Raw genomic sequence first — 21,030 nt, forward strand, 5'->3', positions numbered from 1 at the left:
CAGTTTGCCAGAGAGAGAGAGAGAGAGAGGGAGGGAGGGAGGGGGAACGAGAAAAACTGAAGTCTGACTCTGACAGTGGAGCATGAGTTCAGCTGATGGCCCCTAATGAAGTACGGCAGCTGCAGAGGAGGAGCCCACGCTGACAGGCCGGGTCCCTCTCTGACGGATGCTTGAGAACACATTCACACACACACACACACACCAGAAGACAGCTAAGATTTAAACATACCAAAACTGCGATCGACGCGCCAAGCAACGAAGAGCAGAGCGCTGAATGGCAGAACATTGCCGGGATCCCCTGAATACATTGATCGGTATAAACTTCCCCCTCTCTTTTTCCTTCTCTGGTTGGAGACTGACATTAAAATAAAAAGAAAAAAGAAAAAATCCCCATCCCTTCTTAATTGTATTTGTGAGTTGTCTTCCTAAAAAGTGGCGTATTTATTAAACATATTTATTTGATGCAGGGGAGTGGGAGTGAAAAATCCATTCTCTACCTGTTTTCCTCTAAGTCAATTATGCGGTTGCCATTCTGGTGCAAACATAAGAGTCCATTTTGCTTCCACATAATCACGTCTATTTGAAGAACATATTTAGCATTTTTCCAGCACTGTTGAGGAGACAATAAAATCCTGAAATACCTGCGGTGAGTCACCTGCGTGGATACTGTCGGAGGATGACGACACGTTGAGGGGCAATGTGCTAAAAACATGAAAATGTGGATACAAAAAGGGGAAACAATGCTAAAAATATCTGCTTTGCGTACATGAGTTGCATTCGCTTGTTCTTTGTGCTAATGTTGAATCACCATGTGGATTTGATCCTCACAATGATGAGAGTAGATCGCTTTGGTGCACAGAAATCCTCTAATAATAGCCTACTGAGGTACAGACACACGTACATCCGCCAGACGTTTGCAGTGAGGGGCTCGACGGTGAAATAAAGTAAAAGTTATAGTGCGCATTGTAATGAATTAAAAAGCAGGTTTCATCTTCTATCTGTTGCAGAAACAACAAAACAAAGTCCTCTACTTCCCTCTTGAGGATGGAAACAGTATGTTCATCTTTTCTGTAAGATAACAGAGTGATCAGGAAGCCTGAGATCATTAATAAGACAATTTAATGTTCAATTACAACAATCCTGGAATCCCTTTGTTTCAAAGTCAAGCCACGCTTTAATTAATCCCACTGGACAGTTACTCTACGGAAGGGACTCATCCACTGTTTCATTATTTTAGACCCATAAAGGTAAATAAGCTGTTTTTTTGTAACGGTTTGAAAACTGTTGACTTGGATTGGACCGATCCTGATTCAAACTAAAGTAATTTAAAAAGTCGCTGGTATGATTCTCTGGAATATACAGTTTAAACAAAGTTTTCTGTGCTTTCAGGCCACATTCTGATGCAGTACCAGATTCATTCAAGTCTTTTCTCTGCCCGTTAATTACAGAGCCACGAGTTATCGTTTAATCAGAGCAGACCTTTCTTTTCAAGTGTTCAATCATCTAATTGCCTTTGAAATTTTCCCATTTGGCTTCATCCTCTTGCCAGAAGGTAGAGAGGGCAGTGAAAGGCCGTCTGCGGATGTGAAAGTGCGTCATTTTTTTAGAGTGTCATGTGTCCCGGTAACAAACAGTTGGATTTAAGAAGAGCGCTGGACTCTCAATGCCTCTCATTAAAATCTGAAAAATGATTTGGGAATTAAGGGATGAACTGAAACTTCAAAGAATGCGCTGGTGTTCAAACCAGAATAAAGAGAGCAAAATTTACCAAAAGACATGTGACAGCAGCCAACATCTGATGTTCATTCATTCTAAAAATATATTTGTAAGAATGCAATTTGCAATTATTTATTTATTTATTTATTATTTTGAGTTGTGTAGCCAGCACTTGATATCAGTCTGCGCACTAACACTACATGGCAGCAGGTGGCAGCAAACCACCATGTTTCCAATTTGTGAATACAATAACACAAAAGACAATGATTATCATCGGGATTCTTATAGGACAGTTTGTATGGCACATGGATCATAAACCAGGTTTAGAGCAGGATTACTCTATTCTAATCTTTGTGGTCTTGAAGGTAATATATCTTGACACAGATGTGGTTAAATAAAATTGTTTATTTAACAATTGTTAATCAATAAAAATAAAATAAAATGTTACAAAAATTCTTTAAAATCAAAGAATTGTACAAATCATGGCTCCAATTTCTCCGTGTCATGACATAGAAAAATACAAAAGGCACTGTGCATTTGAGTCTGCTGCATATATAAAACATCTTAAAACGACAACAGAAGAAGAAGAAGTCCACTACTCAGATTTTCAACACGTGGTTAGGAGACAACCACCTCAAAAGAAAAGCAAGCCCCGTCTAACTCTAGATGTCCTACTGGTGCAGACTTGCTGCAAATAGGAACTAATTTTAAGAAACAGGACAGAAAACTGAATAATTGATTCGGCTAAAGACAACAAAAAAAGTGTGGTACTGTAAAGGAGTGTGAAAATATAAACAGAACAACCAGAAATACAGTGCAAAGACGTAAAAACAGACAGTTAATGTGGAAGGAAGAAGGGATGTGTGCAGGTGTGCATGTGAGGAGCTGAGACCGTGCCTCGGTTTTTATGTGCCACATACTTTTCAACCAATAGCAATCAATTTACCGACCCTGCTGCTCAGAGATATCTCCATATATCGGACCTCCTCTGGTTGAAGTTTGATTAAAGGACAAAACATTTTTTTTAAAAGAACTAGGCGTGTTACATGTAGAGGTCGACAAACTCCATGTACCAACAAGAATCTGAGGTTGTAAGTTTTCCCTCCTTAAAGGGCAACGTCAGCATTTTTCACCCTGGACCATATTCTTCCATGCTTTTGTATCCAAGTGACAAATGAAGTCAACATCTTTCAGTAAAGGAATAAAATCTATTTGTTAAAGAAAAGGATCCTGTGTGAAAAACACACTTTCATTATTTCACTTGGTTAGATTAAAAAAATCTAATTAAATAAAAACTCAGGCTCCACACACGGTTTTTATTTCGTGTGTTTTACAACTATGAAATTACCGTTCTTCTAAATGTACTCCAGTGGCTTTGGCGAGAGTGATAGCAACTGTTTCTGGTTACACAAAAAGAATCTTAGTCTTTAACAAAAAGGTTTATCTCTGTAGGGTAATTTCCACAATGTTACCAGACTGAGTAACAACGTGGGAAAAACAAGCACTTTAAGTGGACATGCTTTGTTGGTGCTCAATTGCCCACAGGGATTACATCACAGCACGTTTCTCGCTCAATACTGGACCAATTTCAGAAATTGTTGCCATTAGTTACTTAGACACGGAAACATGGGAAAACAGGGTCCAGGCTACAAATGAAAGATACAAAAGTTACCCTTTAACAGTGTCACAAAAAGGTGTCGTAGAGCTTCATATTCACACGGATCCGTGGGATCCATTTTTAAGTTGTGCCAACAGGTCGCCCAATGTGTTGATTACCATCCAAAAAAAATAAAGAAAAACATGTTCTGAATATTAGAACATTTTAAACCCAGTGAAAACTAAAATATTTTTGGTCAAGATCAGATCGGGGCTGACACCTCATAACACTGAAATGGGAGAAGTTGTAAAAGCATTCTGAGAAGTGAGAGAGAGTAGAACTGCAAGACGTTGGTTTGTTTCTCCTTGTAAAATAATCTCTTGTGTGGTAAAGTGGCTTTTTTGTGAAACATTCTTTACTTACCCAACCCCTCGCTTCTGAGCTCTAAACATGATCAAGGGCAAATCTCTGTACCTGCTCTCTACTGTGCAAATTCAATATTCATTCAAAGCTTTAAGTAGCTCACACCAAAACAGCAAGGAAGCTCTTCACGACACCTGCCATTCTTTTTACAATCTCTTTGGCATCCAGGTTCACGTCCAACTTTATGTTACGACAGGTACATACATTTACATCCCAGTTAGAAGGACTCAAACTGTGTAGCAGTCAGTGTATAACAGTTCTTTTTGGCTTCCAATCACCGGATCATACAAGGTGTGTTGATGCTTTTTCTAAAAATCATAGGAACCCGTGCTCATCAAGTCCTTTTGGAGTAACTGGGTTCCACTTTGCAGTAGTCTTAGTAGTAGAGTATCCTGTAAGACAAAAGACAAACGTTAAATCAATGCAAACATGTAGGAAAAGGATGAAAATGTTACACAAATAGTATAAACAGCGTTAATTAGATATGGTACCTGATTCTGATCTGCTTCTGGAAGGCTCTGGTGGCTGAACATCTGGCAAAGGGAGCCCCCTCCCTTCAATATCACTCTCCCCCGATGACGTATGGTCCTCTGCCTTCATGTACAAGACAGGCCTCTTATGGTATTTGGCCCGGTAAGTGTCTGTCATACAGTTATCCACAGAAAAGTACGTGGTGGGAAGAACCATCTCTGTCAGACCAGGGGAGTCTGTACCGTCATCGTGTCCCGGCTTTGGACTCGGTAACCTCTCGTCACTCTCGCTGGCCGATAGATCGTTCCTGTCCTGGTCCGATGACCCCGACTTGGAGCTGGCGTCCGATGATAGCCTGTGCTCAGCAGGCGTCTCGATCCACCGACGGAGGATGGTGTGCGAAAGGGGGGACATGCCATTGTTGGGTTCGTTGCGGGGGCTCGACCGTGTTGGCACCTCGGGCGGATGGGCGTGGATGCCAGATAAGTCAGCGTGACTGCTGCCAAAGTTCTTTGGGGGTATAGGTGGGGGATAGTTGTGTGAGAAAGGGTCATTGTGGCCAACAGTGCCAGTCTCTTCTTGTTCAGAGAAAGGTCCAGTGAGGTCGTCTGAGCTGTTCCACTCAGAACTGCTGGTCTTTGCGAAGTACGGAGGCCCAGGGCTCACAGGGCTGCCATCCACATTTTCCTCTTGTCCGCTGTCCAGACCGTTGTTCTTATCCAAGATCCCGGGAGTGTATCGGAAGGCTCTTCTTCTGTTACAGAGCAAAAACAGAAACATGATCATTTTGGGCCGGATCAACCGACTACTTAGAAAGCGTTCTTTCAAAGATCTTTTTTACCTCTGTATTGGTTGACCAGAGAGGATGTGTGCGTCTTGAAGATCTGGAGATTTTCTTCCTTGTTCACCTAAGCAATAAAAGAAAAAAGTCTCATGAGCACTTTATATCACAGCACACTAATTTATAAACTCATTTTCAACACTAACAGATGGTCAAAAAATAGAGCTAGGTAACATCTGTCATGGGTTTCTATTTTAACACGGCTACAATATTATTTTTTGTGTGTGTGTGTGTGTGTGTGTGTGTGTCTGTCTCCCCAGCAGAGACATGTTATCTAACAGGGGTCATGGTGAGGCTCTTGCCTGGTGCTGGGAGAGGAAGTATCAAAGCAGCTAGTCTGGCAGAGCGCCCTCAGGCCCCCTGTGTACCACTCTGACTGTCTGATCCAGCCAAAGAACATGGCCCCTCAAAAGGGAATTTGGGTTCATATCCAGGCGCCTGTTAGCTTTGAGCTAACAGCACTAATGAAACAATGAAGACCCTGAATGAACTCTGGCAGTTTTAAAAGTCGGAGCGCATGACAGACTAACGAAGGCGAACGGAAATTCTATAAACCTGTTAAGGTCAATCAGGTTACAATGTGATGCCAGTGAATTATGCTGCAATCATTTTGTGATCGTAGCTGATTTTACCCATTAGATCAGCAGAAACACATGTTCAGAGACAGGTCCCCGAGTGGAGGCTGGTGTGGAGCTAAGCCAAGTTAGCATGGTGGGTGTGATTTACAGGCCCTGAGACAGACAACAGCTGACTAACAGGACAAGGAAGAGAGTGAGTGGCTGAGGACCATCTGTGATGTGTCAGCATACCCTCTTTTTTTTCCCCCTGTGCTCTCTCAAAGCATTAGTGGCTAAATCCTTTGTGCTGGCATGCAATTACGCCGAGGTCAGACTCCAGACTCCAGATCCCCTCTGCAACACTATTGCATTTTTAAGCTGTTAAGTCCATGTGGCAATTCACAATTTGATGACGCTGATCTGCAATGTTGGCAAGCAACTGTAACAATATGATTCTCACAAACAAAAAGGGATGCAGTTTACAATGCTTTCTCCTGAGAAAATCCCTTCATCTTTACGGTCACGTGCGCCGTTGCCAAGAGAATGCTTGGAAGGGAAAGCAGCTGGATAACAAAGCGGCAAGGCTGCGTTAGCTGTGTTGTTGGGTTGCAATACTGTCTGCTGCTGCTGAAATCAAAAGACTTTTTCAGCTATCAAATAATCGCTACGATTTCATCCGATTTAATGCAAGTCAACTCTTCAGGTTCGGGGTCTGGCTGCTCTCCAGAAAACATTCATTTCAGTGGAATTTTGGGATCACTGCTGGAGCTGCGAACGCCAGCGAAACAGATGTACTCAAGGTGTCCTGCTGTTTACATGGCCTACTGCACTTGCCTGGGAAACCGTCCATGTACTGCGATTGCATGGATTAGACTGTGGTTCAGTGGCATTTAATGTACTATCTAAACTGCACCGAGTGGTGTGCAATAAAGTTTCCCTGGCGTTCCCATGTTAACTGCAAAGTCAAGCTGCTAAACAGGATTAAAGAAACTGAAGTTGTTTCATGCATACATACATGCTTTTTTGCACTTTTGCACAAAAAGTGTCAAACATTTGCTTGTTCCATCTTCTTAAATGAAGGGATTTTGCTTTTCTTTGTCAGTTATGATAGCAAAATGAAGAGTCTTTGGGTTTTAGTATGTTAGTTGGATACAAGAGCAGAAGAAGCATCCTAATTCCATTCATTTCTATGAGGCAAACTAAAATAAAATGTTATTTCAAACGTTTTAAAAGACCAGTGTTTTTCGACCCCAGAGCCCATCAGTTTGATCAATGACAGAGAAGAGGTCCCAGAAGGAAAGAGGTCGGGAGCCTGTCCTGTCTCTCATCTCACTCCGGCATAAAGGGCTGCTTTGAGAAAGTTCGAGATGGGCACCCATTCATTCCCTCGCACTCTAAAAAGCTCCGACTTAAGGAGAACAGAGGAGTGATCTGACATCTTTCAGTTATTCAAACTGCCAGATTGTGAAACCGCAGGAGGAAACAGAAAATGCCTCTATACAGACCATGAAAGAAAACCCTAACTAGGTTTTGAGAAATTGAACATGCAAAATGTCCTGACAGCCCTTTTGAAGTTTTGTGGATGCGACACGAAACAAAGAAGTCTACACATTTCAGTTCTGAGGCTGTCAGGTTGAGATTTGTAGTTCTCCGCAGTTCTGCTGTCTGGGGTACTTAAAATTCTTCAACATCAATCAGACTCGCTCTCATATTTGCAGTTCAGCTTTTCATTAAGACCTGAACTATGTGGGGACAAAAAATGAACCCTTGGAAAAGGCGTTCAACTATTTGAGCTATTCAAACTCTAAAAGGTCATTCAGAATAGCCGTCGTTTCTGTGTGTGTTGACATGGCACCTTCAGCCACATGCTAAAATATACTAAAGCACTCATGCCATGGAATTAACACTTTGGTTATCGCATCAGTCTCTGGCATGTTGAGTGGCATCAATAGTTGGACTAAGCGGAGTAGCATGACAGCTCCCAACACTAACTCAGAGACACGTTCTCTGCGGAGGTACGCAAACAAACACGACGGATAACAAACCCATTTAATCGGATAAAGGATCAAATTGACCGTGATCCCCTTTCTCTGACATGTGCGTCACAAACATTGTTTCAGCTACAGACACATTTATCTCAAATGATTATTTTGGGTTTTCTAAGTACATGAGGACAAAGTTAAGCACGCAAACCTTCTGTTTATGTAATCAGAACTTTGAAGATGTTATAATCATGTTCCAAGTCTCTCATACTTGTGAGTCTATGGGCTCTTGATGACGTCTGCAGGGGGGCATCAGAGACAATCAGGACAAATTGATGAAAAAAAGGTATGATTTACAGTCCAGATTGCAGGTTTAAGTGCACCCATCTCCCCACAGCCCTTAGCTTACCCAACACCAATTTTGTATAATGTAGCTCTATGAGATTCATTCACATGAGGACAGAAGGTTGTTATTAGGCGAGTTTAAGAGAGGCCAAGGCCCAGACGTCCCTTCTTTGATGCAACAAACAGTCATAAGAACAAATGCCTGCGGTCAAAATGTCAACTGACCTCAAAACAGCCCGCCCCACATCTGTGTGCTTTTAGAAAGGATTTTGGACTTTAATGGACTGCTGGAATCTGCTCAGCCTTCTCTGAAACTGCAGCTCAAGCCAGACTACCAAATCTGAACTCAGGCCAAATTGACTTTGGACACATTTACTGCAGCTTGTCAATACAATTTGCAGACGGCATGGCGTAGATATCCAGTACTGACTTTAAAACAGCTACTGAAGAATAAACCCTGAAAGGCTCCACCAGAAACATAAAAACTAACTCAAAAGCTGTAGATTCTTAAGTTCTGTGGAAAAAAGTTACTGAGCCAGGTTAAGTGTTTGGTCTGTCGATGGTGTCATATCTCCTTAAAGGCACTAGGGGGCACACAGCCTGAGTGAGTGAATAAAAACAAAAGAGTGCAGTTCATACAAAAATGTAACACACTCACAGACATAATCCTTTGTACAAAATGTAGGTCTGTGAAATCAATTATGAAGAGAGATTTTAGCAGATAAGAATGAGCCTTCAAAATAATAATAATAATTTAAGGGAAAATATCTCAGACAAATGTAAATATATATATATATAAAAAAGGGGTTATTGCAGCAGTGAATAAATAACCATGCCCGCCACAGAAGAGTTTGTCTCTTTGCCAGGGATTCTTTCACATGAATCACTCTGCATGTGCAGATGCTCACAGGCCAATAACGAGACAAGCATTCAACACTATGCATTTCTGCTTTCCAAACTGCACTTGCACAGAATAACTCTGAGTAAAACTAAAAGATGGATACAACTGTAGCTGCTGGTTCTCTGCTGTATTTCATAATTTCTTTGGGACCTTGAAATAACCGCAGTGCTATAGAAATAACATTTTCATCGCCTCGTGTTTGAATACCACCTTCTGACAGGCCCAGTCATGGCATTTTCTGCCTGGCTGGGCACAGCTGGGTGGCCCCTGCAAGCTCACTCATCTGCCCCTCTTATTCAGGATTAACTCGGCGTATTCCTGCTGAGGGAATTAGTGAGGCATTTTTCAAGATATTTGTTAATTTAGAAGATATTTCCTCTGTATCACAAGAGAACACGTGCTGGATAAAAAAAATGTGAAGGGTGTCCAGACGACAAACCCCCGACAGCTATTCATGTCATCTAATCTCCCTCCATCCTGTCTGGAAGATAAAAATACCATTATTGCAACTTTGCAACATGACTCATATTTGAGGCTCATCTTTTTTTTATTTTTACACATTTTTTTCTCCAACTGTAGTTGTGTCCAGACTCATTATCCCGCCACATTGTGTACCCACATGGATCTAGAAGTTGCTGTACTTCCTGATGCAAGAAGACAATTTTCACTGCACATTAGAGTTAACAAAGTCCTTGACATTCTTTCTTCACCATTTCACATTTTTACTTTTTTATATAATGTGTGAGCAAGGACAGAACATCCAATCAAGTCAGGATTTGACTTTGCATTGAAGGAAATAACCATTCTCATTTTTAAAAGGCAGTCCTTTGCCAGTTTTCTACCTGGGGTCCCTTTAAGCCCGTATATTTTTCTACGTGCTGCATAACATAAACTTTGCACAGGAAAAAAGGTCAAGGCCAGTCAGCGAGGAACCAGCACACACTTATTTCCATACAGTATCCCCTCAATCAGGCTGTGACCTTAACACCGCTGATGGAACAATAAATCAAGGAAATTGCTTAGTACCATCTTAATGTTTCAGATCCTTACAACATATAGACGTCTATTAGGCAGAGGAAATGTCTTTAATGTCAGGGCCAAGCCTTTGTACCAGACAAATACTGTAACTATGGCTTATTACCACAATGTTAACACTTGTAAAATCTAGATTCCCTCTGGATTTATTTGTGTAAGTAACGAAATGATGGCTCAATATTTTACATTTTCAGATTTGAGATTTGCTTTAATTCAACATCTACGCGTTGCTCATAAAAAGTTGTTGGTGTGCAGAAAGAAAGAAAGAAAGAATGAAACTGCAAGAGAGCTGCTTACCAGTGGAAAATGTAGAGTGCAATATGTCAGCCTTCGAATCATCACTTCTTCTCTGAGGGAAGTGATCCCTAAAATACAAAATATATTCAATTATTCATGCATTGTGGATTGCCAAGAGATATTCCAGAGCTTGATCTTTTAGCAAGTTAAAAGAGCTAAGATGGATCCACGCTGTGAGGGGAAAAAGGGGGAAATAAACCCTTGTGACCTCAGTCTAAATATACATCATCATGAATGATTTACAGTGGTGTAATCTGATACAAAGTCAGTGTCAAGACAGCACACAGACAAACACTTTTTTTTCCGCTTCCCTTTGTTGTTATTGATGCTTACTACGTGGCACTACGTGTGGTTTTGTTTTCTTAAAAGCATTCTTTGTATCTGATATTAAATATATAAAGAAGTTACAATAAACCCAATGAAAACTGGTGGGGAAAAAAAATTATATCTTGAATTTTATACATTTTCATGGTCTTCTGGTCTTAACCAAGTCACAGAACAACTTAACTATATGTAGAAGAATCTTTACCAAAATAGTGTCAGGAGATGGGCATGAATAATGCACAGGCGGTTTAGGAAGTCAGCTATCTGCTGTCTCTCCCCTCTGAGTACAGGAGTTGTCAGCTAGTTGGGATCATTATCTCCAAACAAGACCTGTACTACAAAGCCAACAAATGACAGCCGGGCATAATAAGGCTGATGCAAATGCCTGGTGTGCATTTATGTTAAACGGGTCTTGCTATTCTTAGAACAGTTTGTTTGTAAAGTTTAATGATTTAAGAGTGGCAGCGCATTTGCGATCCTAAAATAAGTAGGCCAGGTGATGACGAAGCAGCTTTCTGCTGCAATCACACGGCTGGCTAATGAAAAGTTCGATCTAATCGTTCATTTTACCTTGTCAGGTGCAGCTCAGGTATGGGCCTCAGGTCCTTGGAAGAAAGGCTCTCCACCACAGGTGAGTCGAGATTTGCTGAGCCATTGCTTAGTCTATCACTACTTTCGTATCCAGATTCAGTTCTCTGGATCTTCCAGTTGTCGCTACGCACTTTTAGAGTTGCTGAGCCCTTTGACCAGTCCTTGTCACTGTAGCCGCCCCGGCTGTCTGAGTCCAGCGAGCTGCGACTGCCGCCTGTTTCGTGCCTCTGCTCATCCTCATAGATTGTCATTAGGCTCTTGGGTTTGCGTTCCTCTCGGCCTCCCCATGTAAAATCTCTGTCTCGCTCACGGTCACGAGAGGGCGACTGACTACTGGGTCTCCTCCGAGGGCTGTGCTGTCTTCGCTCCTGACTTGCCAAATTACCACTACTGCTGCTTAAAACACTGTCGACATTTAGCGCTTCACGCATGGGTTTCCATGGGCGGCTCGACCTGCTGCGTCCGTTCCCTCCACTTCCAGGACGCTCTCGGGAGTCTTGGCTGCTGTCGGTATCATATCCGTTGGACTGCTGGTCTAATCTTCGGCTGCGATGACCACCGCTGTTATTGGGCATGTTGGGCAACGCTTGGACCCTCGAGTGAGAGCGAGGGGGCTCGTGTGAGGAGCGTCCACCAAGGTGTGGTGTCCGCTCAGTCCGAGTGGGACCTTTTCCCTGGCTGCTGTACAGTCGGCCTTCCAGGTGTTGTTTGAATCCGTTCTCTGGAGGGGAGGCGGAGCGGGAGTAGGTCCTGTCCTGACCCGGATCTGCTTTCAAACAAAGGAAATTTAATGAGAGCTTGAACGAAAACAACAGCAAAACACATTCTGAATAATGGCTTGTATCAATTAAAACAGTAGCAAACCGTAGAGAGTAACTTGGACAATCTTTTATCTAAAGAGTGTTGTATACAAGGGGGTGTAACCAGAAATAGAAAAAAAGACTTTCACTGACACCAAGACCAAAAGCTGTGCTAAAACACTGTGCAGGTTGGGCAGAAAGTAAGGGAGGGGCATAACAACCACAGGGTTACTGACATTTATGTCTGCAGATGACAGGAAGGTGTAAATTACAACCGACAGGAGTCCATTTTCTTTACACGGAGGCTAGCCAGCTCACGGACAGACATTCGTGCAGGTACTGATGATTAAAGGTAGCACTTTGGCAGTGGGGGTATTTTACTGTGTGTATGCACACGTGTGCGCGGTTTCCAAATGCACAAGTGACATGTCAGCACATGATGGTGTGTTACGGATTTGTGTGTCTGCTATTCCAAGGACACTTCCAACCATAATAGCCACTTTGAAAATATATTGCCAGACATCCTTCCTGGAAACTGGTTCATTCCTGTCAAACTATACATGAACCCACCCACACACCCGTATTCATCTAAAAGGGCACTGACGTTTAATTGTCTGCAAAGTGTTTTAATTTTCTAAATAAAATCTTTTTTTTTAAAAGACAATTGCATTTGATTTTTCATGGAACATCTGGTGTTAAAGTGGGAAAACATCCTCCAGTTATAATTTTTCCTGCATGAAAGCATAATGTGATAAGAGGGTTCATCTGTAACACTTCATATGAGGGGATCATTAACTAGTTGCTTATTAGCATGTGTATCAGTAGCATATTGGCTCTTTTCCAGTCATTAAAAGACACTTATTCAACCACCACTTTGACACTTATTAACCCACACAGGTTCCACCAGGGAATTGGTTACGATCAAGTCCTCACAACATACTCTCTGTTTGAAAGACTTAGTTTAGAGTTATTTGGACACGACTAACACTTGAAATTGTGGGTTTCTTTTGCATAATAAATCATATTCATGAAGTGTGAAATAAAGGAATAATAAGAATGACTATCTTCACTCATGTTCAACGACTACAATATGAGGATATTATTGAGGGGAAACTAACTTAATGACCATGTAGTCGTATAGTATGGTCATGAGGAATAAGGCATTAATATGTGCTTTATAATGACTAAAAAAGAGCCCACACATGCTAATAAGACACTAAATACACCCTAAAATTAAGTGTTAATTTATCCAATGTATTTTTATAACTTATAGCTGACAGGACTTGAATCAGAGGCTAAATGTTTTCTATGGGAGGAACCTGACCTGTGGAAACGTTGAGGTAGAAAAAATGAATTTAATGCTACATATAACTGTCAGTCCTTGGAAATAAGCCCACAAGAGATTCAATCCCCTTTTCTTCGGATTTTTGCTGACTGTGTGCCAGAGTTAAATCACTTTGAACATTTTCCTGTAAGTTTTTGCTCTTATATATGATACCACTGTATTTTCAAGTGTTTCTGCTGCAGGCTCAAATATTGTCAACAGTACACAAGGCTGTGGATCATTTTTGAAGGAATGGTAATATGTCCACATCAATACAGTCAGAGATCATTTAGTCCTGTGTGAGCAGCAAAGTTGCTTGAGTGTTTCTCTTTCTGGAGAAGACTTCAGTAAAGTGCTAGCCTGGGCATGAGCGGTAAATTGTTACTACTTACATTAAATGTAGTGTCACCTCCAGCCTCGCCATTCATCACAGCAACGGCACTAGCCTCCTTTAGCCTACTGCATTCAATCATAAAGGGACGTGAGCTCGCTGCTAACACAGGCTGTTGACTTGGTGGATTTGGGAGCATGTTACAATTCCCTGTAATCCCTTCACTGATACTTAATTGAAAGCAGTGATGTACTGAAAGAGTATTAAAAGGAGTGGACCAATCAGCCGACTGATTAGAACCAACACACATACACTCAGTGTGTTAGGTGAAAGGAGGAGGATACATGATATAAGGTTGAATTTTTGAGTTCAATTCAACCTCTAATTAAATTATAGAGTATTTATCATCATTCTGCTGAGTTTATATTGTGTCTGTTTGTAAATTTATCCTGTAGACCACAGAGAGGAGAACCAATGGCTCTGAATAAGTGAGTGGGATGAAGGCAGGCTCTAACAGACGTCAGCACTTAATCCCCTTTCTGACACATTGCTCCCGAACTGATGGTTACATAAGGGCTGGGGGAGTGAAGGGCTAGCCTTTTGTATCTTATAGCCGGGCAATTCTCATATGTGTGCATTTGTGTTGCAGTCCACATCTATATACCCACACTCTACCTATCTGGAACAAACCTCTGTGGCGTGACTCCGGCCTCCGTTGGCCGCTCCTGTCCGGCTCCCTTCTGGACGGATGCATCCCTCGCATATCTCCTGCTCTCTGGGCAACTTCTCGAGAAATGTCCCTGAGGCGACTCTTGGGATCGCTGGTGATTTTCACTACAAAACAAAAGAGATGTCAGGTATTACATGCAATAAATGCACATTTTTCTTTCGATCTTAGTTGAACCTCTGGTGAATCAGTTAGAGATTTCTACCTGCAGACATTTGGCACATTTAGACATCTATAGTCACTACATCCTATTCCTTGTCACTGTTTTACAACTATTAGTTCTCGGCACCCCCAAGCCTCTGAGCAGTTGCTGAGTGTGTAGACCGAGGCAACCTTTACAGCAAACCATTGTGCTGATGTATATGGTCGACTTTTTGCTACACGAGGGGAAAGGCAGCAGGGTGGAAAGATGACCATGCAGAGGCTTCTCTGGCCCGTCTGACAGATATTTGCTTTGAAAGGCACTGATCAGTCATGGCACTGGAAAACATGATCATACTGTGGTTCTGTTAGCTGTCTGAGATTTCCACAGGAATCATTGTGAAGACAACATGACATCTCAGAAAACACCAGGTGTTTTCAAACTGCATTTTTGGGACTCCATATAAAAAAAACGAAAGTTCGAAACTACTCGAAACACAGTGAGTTTACAAGAAGCTCAATATCTGCAGATATCCGTTATAATTTACTATTAATGCAAACTAAACATTTCTCACTGTTGCTACTTCACACTTACACAAAAAATGTAACTGGTGTAACATGGGTTGACCTTTATCGTGAAGCAGTTACAGGAAAACAACATGTTTGTTGATGAAGATGGCGGTAAGTGCTAAACTGACAATGTGCCTACAAAAACAAGCGGCCACAGGCTGCACACTTGCAACTACTCAGTGAGGTAAGCAACGACTTTTCCCTCATTAACGTCATCAGGTTCTGATTTAGAACTGGGTTTAATTCCAGAATATTACCAAATAATCACTTTGACAACAAATCCTACACCCTCAACGTCTCTCTCTCTCTCTCCTCAAAAGGTGAAATGCATCTCCTGCTACTCTGTGCTGCGACTCTAGACAACCGAAGTTTAGCGCTCATTGTGCAGCTAAGTATTTATAAAAAAAAAAATTATAAGCCAACGATAATGTAATTGATGTATGCCCGAATGACGTGTAAAAAATGTGACTGTGCTTCTTCTGGAAGCTCAGAGAAAGTCCTTGTATCCTTTGCCTGTTATGTTTCCTTCCTTTCACCACAGCTGAAGCGACAAGCTATCGAGTGAGGGGAAACAATGACACACAGATGTCAAGTATCTTCACAACTTCTCACAGCCATAAATTAAACAAAGGGATAGGCAACAATATCAAAGGAGAGGCAATTTCCATCTGGTGTCTTGGCTTTCCAGTAAGGCTATTTGCTTATCTTAGCAAATCTCTTCTCTTAACTTTACACTCCCTTTCCCTACTTGCACTTAAGTACATGCAGAATTGGCAGCTCTTTGCAACCTCTCTCCTCAACAAGGGTCTCTAATCCCCTCTGTATTACTAACATGGCCAGATTTAGTTTACCAGCAAAGGCATTTCATTTCTCTTGCTGGTCACCACTTTCTGCAGACACAAACATTTATAAATCAAGCAGTCTTTCAAGGCGAAAAATTACTATGTGACTCATCTCTCCTCTTTTATGTTTTTCTCTCTTGATCAATGCAAATTTCTACAAGCAGATACTGTTTGTTTAAACCATAGTTTCCTTAAGACTGATGCTGGTCCGTCATGTTGAAACAATTTTCCTTAAAACACTCTTGAATGTTCAGTGGAAACAAGTAAAAATATCACACACAACTTGTACGTTTTTCCCACTCGTCAACGCTCGATTAAGTGGCTCGTTAAAATGGAAACTTTTCAAGTGCGTCTGCAGTCCCTCCATCTTACCTTGTCCCCGTCCTCCACTTGTCTGAGCGCTGCCCCTGCTGAAGGTTGAAGAGGTCTTCTGTTTGAAAGAGCCTTGACCCAACAGAGTGTTCAGATTCTCCTTGGTGAGGTCCAGCTTCTTGGGGGCTGAAACTGAAGATTCAAAGCCTGCACAAGACAAAGAATAGAAAAAGTAGAAACGTTTTGACTTTCAAGCAATGGTCATTTATGCAGGATTGCTTTCTCCCAATAAAAACACATACATTTGATATCAACAGACACACAGTCTGCACCTGAAACCAAGGAACAGAAATCTAAATTACAAAATCCACATAATATTCTCCTTGTTTTTTGTAGGATCATCCAGTTTGGTCCGGCGCCCTGTCAGCTCTGATGGGCAGTGAGCGGCTGCCACAGCTTGGACCTGGGGCACGGCCAGCGTGGAGAGTTGGAGGAGGATCTCTAAAGGGGATAAAAACCTCCCCAACCAAACAAATCCAGGGATATATAATCCAAACAGCAGAGATGTTCAGCTGATGTCATCAACAAACTTTCATTACTGCCGGCAAAGGACACCAATATGATCTGGGGTTTTAAACATCCTATTAAAGAGTTGGCTTTTGTTTGTTGTCTAAATTTGATTTCCACTTTATATGATTCGTAAATGGAGGGAATTTCATTTATAGTTAATTAAATGAGTGCTGAGGGAGTAAAAAGACTACTTGAACAAGTAGAATTCGTAGAATTGAACTCAAATGTCAACATCAGAAACGCTGGCTAAGCTAAGACGCTGCATTCACTCAGTAATACTGCGACAACTTTTTTAAAAGCTTCTCTTACATTCCCTTCACATCCTGCACTACTCATTAAAAAGATTCAAAAAGAGGTGGCTGCATACATCAGTATTGCATTATAATCAAACAGGTCCCTTGGGAAGGGATTAGGCTCAGTGAATGCAAAAGAAGAACACATGACAATCAACTAAGATAAATGCATCTCAAGGGAATTCGTTGTTGTTGTCACACTAAATCAACACCTCTTTACCAGATACATTAAATCTGTGTTGCCGAAAGAACATCAACAGTGATGATATTAATTAGGATTCTAATTATAATCCTGATCACCTCTGAGCTTTCATCATTCCAGAAAAAGTTGGACAGACAAACCTAGAACCAAGACTGATTTTTAAACAATTCCTATTCAGTTATACCTTGTACTTCTCCATTAACAGGGGCCTTGTGGTTCGACTGGCTGCTGTTCTGTCTTGAGGCATCGTCTGCGGTGATAGCACTGCCATCCGGGTTGGCGTAAAAAAGGAGAAGAGGCTGGAAGTGATCTTTAATACATTTGCTGACCACATCTTTCCACCTGGAGCTGACCTACAGAAAGACAAAGAAAAAGCTGGTCAAAGCACATTGTACAAGCAGATTTAGGCTCATTAGACACACATTAGAATTAGAGCATTCTTTTGTGTGAAAATAATCTGCCGTCTACGTAACATGCTTTCTTGGGGAACAATCAATTTGAGGATATTAAAGAGGGTTTAAAATGTTGGATTTTCCTAATGGCAAATCAAGCGACCCTGGTCCAATTCAATTTAGAAAAGAAGACAGATTGTGCACGTAACGGGATCATTTATTTTCTTGCGACCCCATCTGTTTTCATTTTGCTAAGAGGTTATCAAAAAACTTTTTGTTGCACAACCGTGATCAGACATAAAGCAATTTAACTTATTACAAACTAAACACTTTCCGCTAATACCAGGCTGTGGCGGCATCACAAGAAGGTCACAACCCAAGTCAACCTTGACCAAACACAATTCTGACAGTTTTCATAAAAATCTACGTCAAAAATAAACCTCACCCTTACTGTTGATCGTCTAATTTGTGAACGTATATAACACACTTGAGGCAAAATCGCACAATCGCATTAGCTAAGCTGTGTAAGGTGCGTGTCTCGCCACGAAGGCACCACTAAGGCAGTCTGCAGGCTAACAGATGCTGGTGTGCTCCTTAATTAAGCAAATGACGGTGGAAAAGAGGGGAGGAGGTGGTGGGAGGGGGTGAGATAGAAAGATGAGGTGGAGAAGAACAAAGGAAACCAAACAGAGGGAATGTTGCAGAGGTGGATACAAAATATATAATAAAATAGATTGGCGAGGATGAAGGAATATCAGGAAGTCTGGGGCTGCAACTATGGAGTGTTTTTCATTCTTGATAAATCTGATTATTTTCGCAATTTATGAGTTGTTACATTTATAAATGTCGGGAAAAAAAGTGAAAAATATTGATAGGTGTTTCTCAAAGCCTTGTCTTTTTTCACAGGATTTCAGTTTGCTGACAACTAATTGATTAATTGATGCAGCTTTGGTCAAGTTATACCACCAGGGACAAGGAAATAAATTTGCACCAGCCAAAAAAAGAATTAGTACTGTGACTCAGAACTGTAAAATGTATTTTCTATTTGCAAGTAAATGTATTTTACCAGCGTCATTATACAAAGAATTTCTTCTGCACTGGAAAAGCAGCCATCAGGCTACACTACAGCAGTCATTTAGCGGCTGGGATTTGGGAAGCCACAGAAATGTTGGCGAGTTCTGACCCAGGTATGGACTTGGCAGGCGCTACTGAGCACTGTAGCTCCTCCATCTCATTCAGGATGGGCGGGGGGGGGCTGCACACACAGCACAAGCTGCTCCTGATGGATTGACATAGAGCCAGTCAGCCACTGCACCACAGTCCCCGAGAAAATTGTGAGGATGTGAGACAAAAGGCGTGCTCGCATGTGCACACCGTGAAGAGAAATCCAATATTTAGGAAAAAGAGGAGAGGATAAAAGGACGGATTCACAGCCTGTATACTGTATACACACACACAAGCACTTACCTGCAAAAACACACACACAAATGAAACCTCATACACACACACATATACATGCACACACACACAGAGCAACTCAGCATTCTCACTGACCCTTCAACTTTAACCAGTGAAGGGATCCGTAAAATAATCTCGACCGGTTAAGCTTCACTTCACTACTGCAGTACTTTGTGATGACAGAGTTGGGGAGCTGCAGTAGAAATGAAGATGGGGGTTGGGGGGGTTAGCTGACTCTTCAGTGCCATAAAGGCTCATCAACGCAGAGGCTCATGAAGGGCAATCGATTTGTCCCTTATTGGGCGATAAAGAGAGGTTGTGATGGAGAGAAGAGACTGTACATTGCTACTTTTTCCTGCTACTTGAACAAAGATTCTTTTTTATTAACCCAATACCACCTTTTCATGAATATAGATGTTCACATTTTTGTTTTTTTAAGCAGAGTACAAGGTGATGTCTTTAAATTGCTTTTATTGTCTGACCAAAATCCCCAAATATTTAAATTACAAAAAAAAGGAGAAGCATCAAATCAAATATCTACAAAAAGCTGGATCTAATTCTTGTTTATCCATCCACATATTTTCCCGATCGACAAATGTTTTCAGCCCTAGCATGCCTCCCGCTTACCTCTTTCACTGTAGCATCATCAAAGAAGACCCACTTGGAGGACTTGGTGTGGAAGGCGAAGGCACAGTAGTGGCGGCTGGAGTAGCAGATCATCCCCACGAGCTGCAGCTCTCCCTTTTTGGCATGCTCATCTGTCACCCTGTAGAAGAGCTGTGTTCACACACACAACACGCACAACCAATTACTCATCGACATCAACGCTACACTAAGTGGGCTGGCAAGTGAGTGATGTTGATAGCTAGTGGAATCAGTTACTCCATCTGTTTATAGATTAAGGTCTGGGAGAATGAACTGGCATTGATTTGACGATCAGTACAAATAAGGGCTGGTTTAAATCAGCTCCACCTGATATTTAGACTAATCCTACAGTGATTTACAGCATTCTTATTGATGGCCTGAATATCAAAATACAGTGGCATTCTAATACTATGGCTTTTATAAATAAAGTAACAATTATCAGCAATAAAAAAGAATTAATCAAAAAGCATTTGGTAGACATATTGAGAAAGGGTTGGCGAGACAGTCACTCGTTTCTCCCTCCCATGTTTCCTGCACAGCCGGCTCTCTGTCTTCTTCTCAAACAATAGATTTCAAAGCAAACGGTGAGGGTGGAGGGCTCCCTTTAACACCCAATAAAGTCACACGAAACGCTCTCTAATGAATCAAGGCTTTGTGGCGCACGAGTGGGAGGGGTGTGGGGTCGGACAATTCTTCTGATGGTATGCTTTGGAAACAGGCGAGAGGGAGCTGTCAATTGAAGGGTTTGAATACTTCAATAAAGATGTTATGTAATGTGTGGAGCATATGAGCATTGCCCCCATCTGAACTACACTGATTGATTTTTTATTTATTTTTTGCTTGTGAAGCTCATCCAACATAGTGGGCTCATATGAACACACTACGGAGGAATATTCATGAATTCATGTGCCTATTTCTTTTTTTTACATACATATTTCATGTGAATACTGCAGAATAACATGTGCAAAGATGTGATTTTATGGACAGAAACGGAGCACTACATGGCAACATTTCTGCATACTTAGGATTGAAAATGTGTGAATACAAAAACAGCAACAAAAGCAGCCTTGAACACATGTTTTGTTCCTCCCATCTCAGTGATGTCTATCCCCAGCCCACATGTTCCCTCAGACAGGCATGCACACACACACACGCTCAGGAAACACAGACATAAGGGGAGGGGCTTTCTGACATGCTGACCAAGGCCAGCAGGGGCTTTACGATCTGTGGCACTGTCCAACTGGGCATTGGGCGTTGACTGCTTATGCAACAGCTCCGACTTACAGAGAAATAAATCCCCACTTTATTTCTCACATATGTTCGACTGCATCAAAACAAACTGA

The 21,030-nt window shown here is 41.6% G+C and overlaps 1 protein-coding gene across 5 annotated transcripts in view; it reads right to left on the bottom strand.

The window, feature by feature from the left end:
• Nucleotides 1-2,101: 2,101 nt before the first annotated feature.
• Nucleotides 2,102-21,030, bottom strand: part of usp53a (ubiquitin specific peptidase 53a) — a 32,782-nt gene continuing 13,853 nt past the window's right edge. For 3 of the 5 annotated variants that reach the window (XM_030431590.1, XM_030431589.1, XM_030431591.1), the window contains 9 exons: nucleotides 19,670-19,819; nucleotides 17,377-17,545; nucleotides 16,188-16,334; nucleotides 14,226-14,369; nucleotides 11,060-11,849; nucleotides 10,166-10,233; nucleotides 5,049-5,115; nucleotides 4,228-4,961; nucleotides 2,102-4,128 (listed from right to left, as the gene is read on the bottom strand). In XM_030431590.1, coding sequence (XP_030287450.1) covers nucleotides 4,052-4,128; nucleotides 4,228-4,961; nucleotides 5,049-5,115; nucleotides 10,166-10,233; nucleotides 11,060-11,849; nucleotides 14,226-14,369; nucleotides 16,188-16,334; nucleotides 17,377-17,545; nucleotides 19,670-19,819 — 2,346 coding nt within the window. In that variant the 3' untranslated portion in view covers nucleotides 2,102-4,051. The remainder of the gene's footprint in view (nucleotides 4,129-4,227; nucleotides 4,962-5,048; nucleotides 5,116-10,165; nucleotides 10,234-11,059; nucleotides 11,850-14,225; nucleotides 14,370-16,187; nucleotides 16,335-17,376; nucleotides 17,546-19,669; nucleotides 19,820-21,030) is intronic. The other 2 variants (XM_030431593.1, XM_030431592.1) reach the window with 2 other exon arrangements.

Source organism: Sparus aurata, chromosome 10, assembly GCF_900880675.1.
Source record: "Sparus aurata chromosome 10, fSpaAur1.1, whole genome shotgun sequence".
NCBI lineage: Eukaryota > Metazoa > Chordata > Actinopteri > Spariformes > Sparidae > Sparus > Sparus aurata.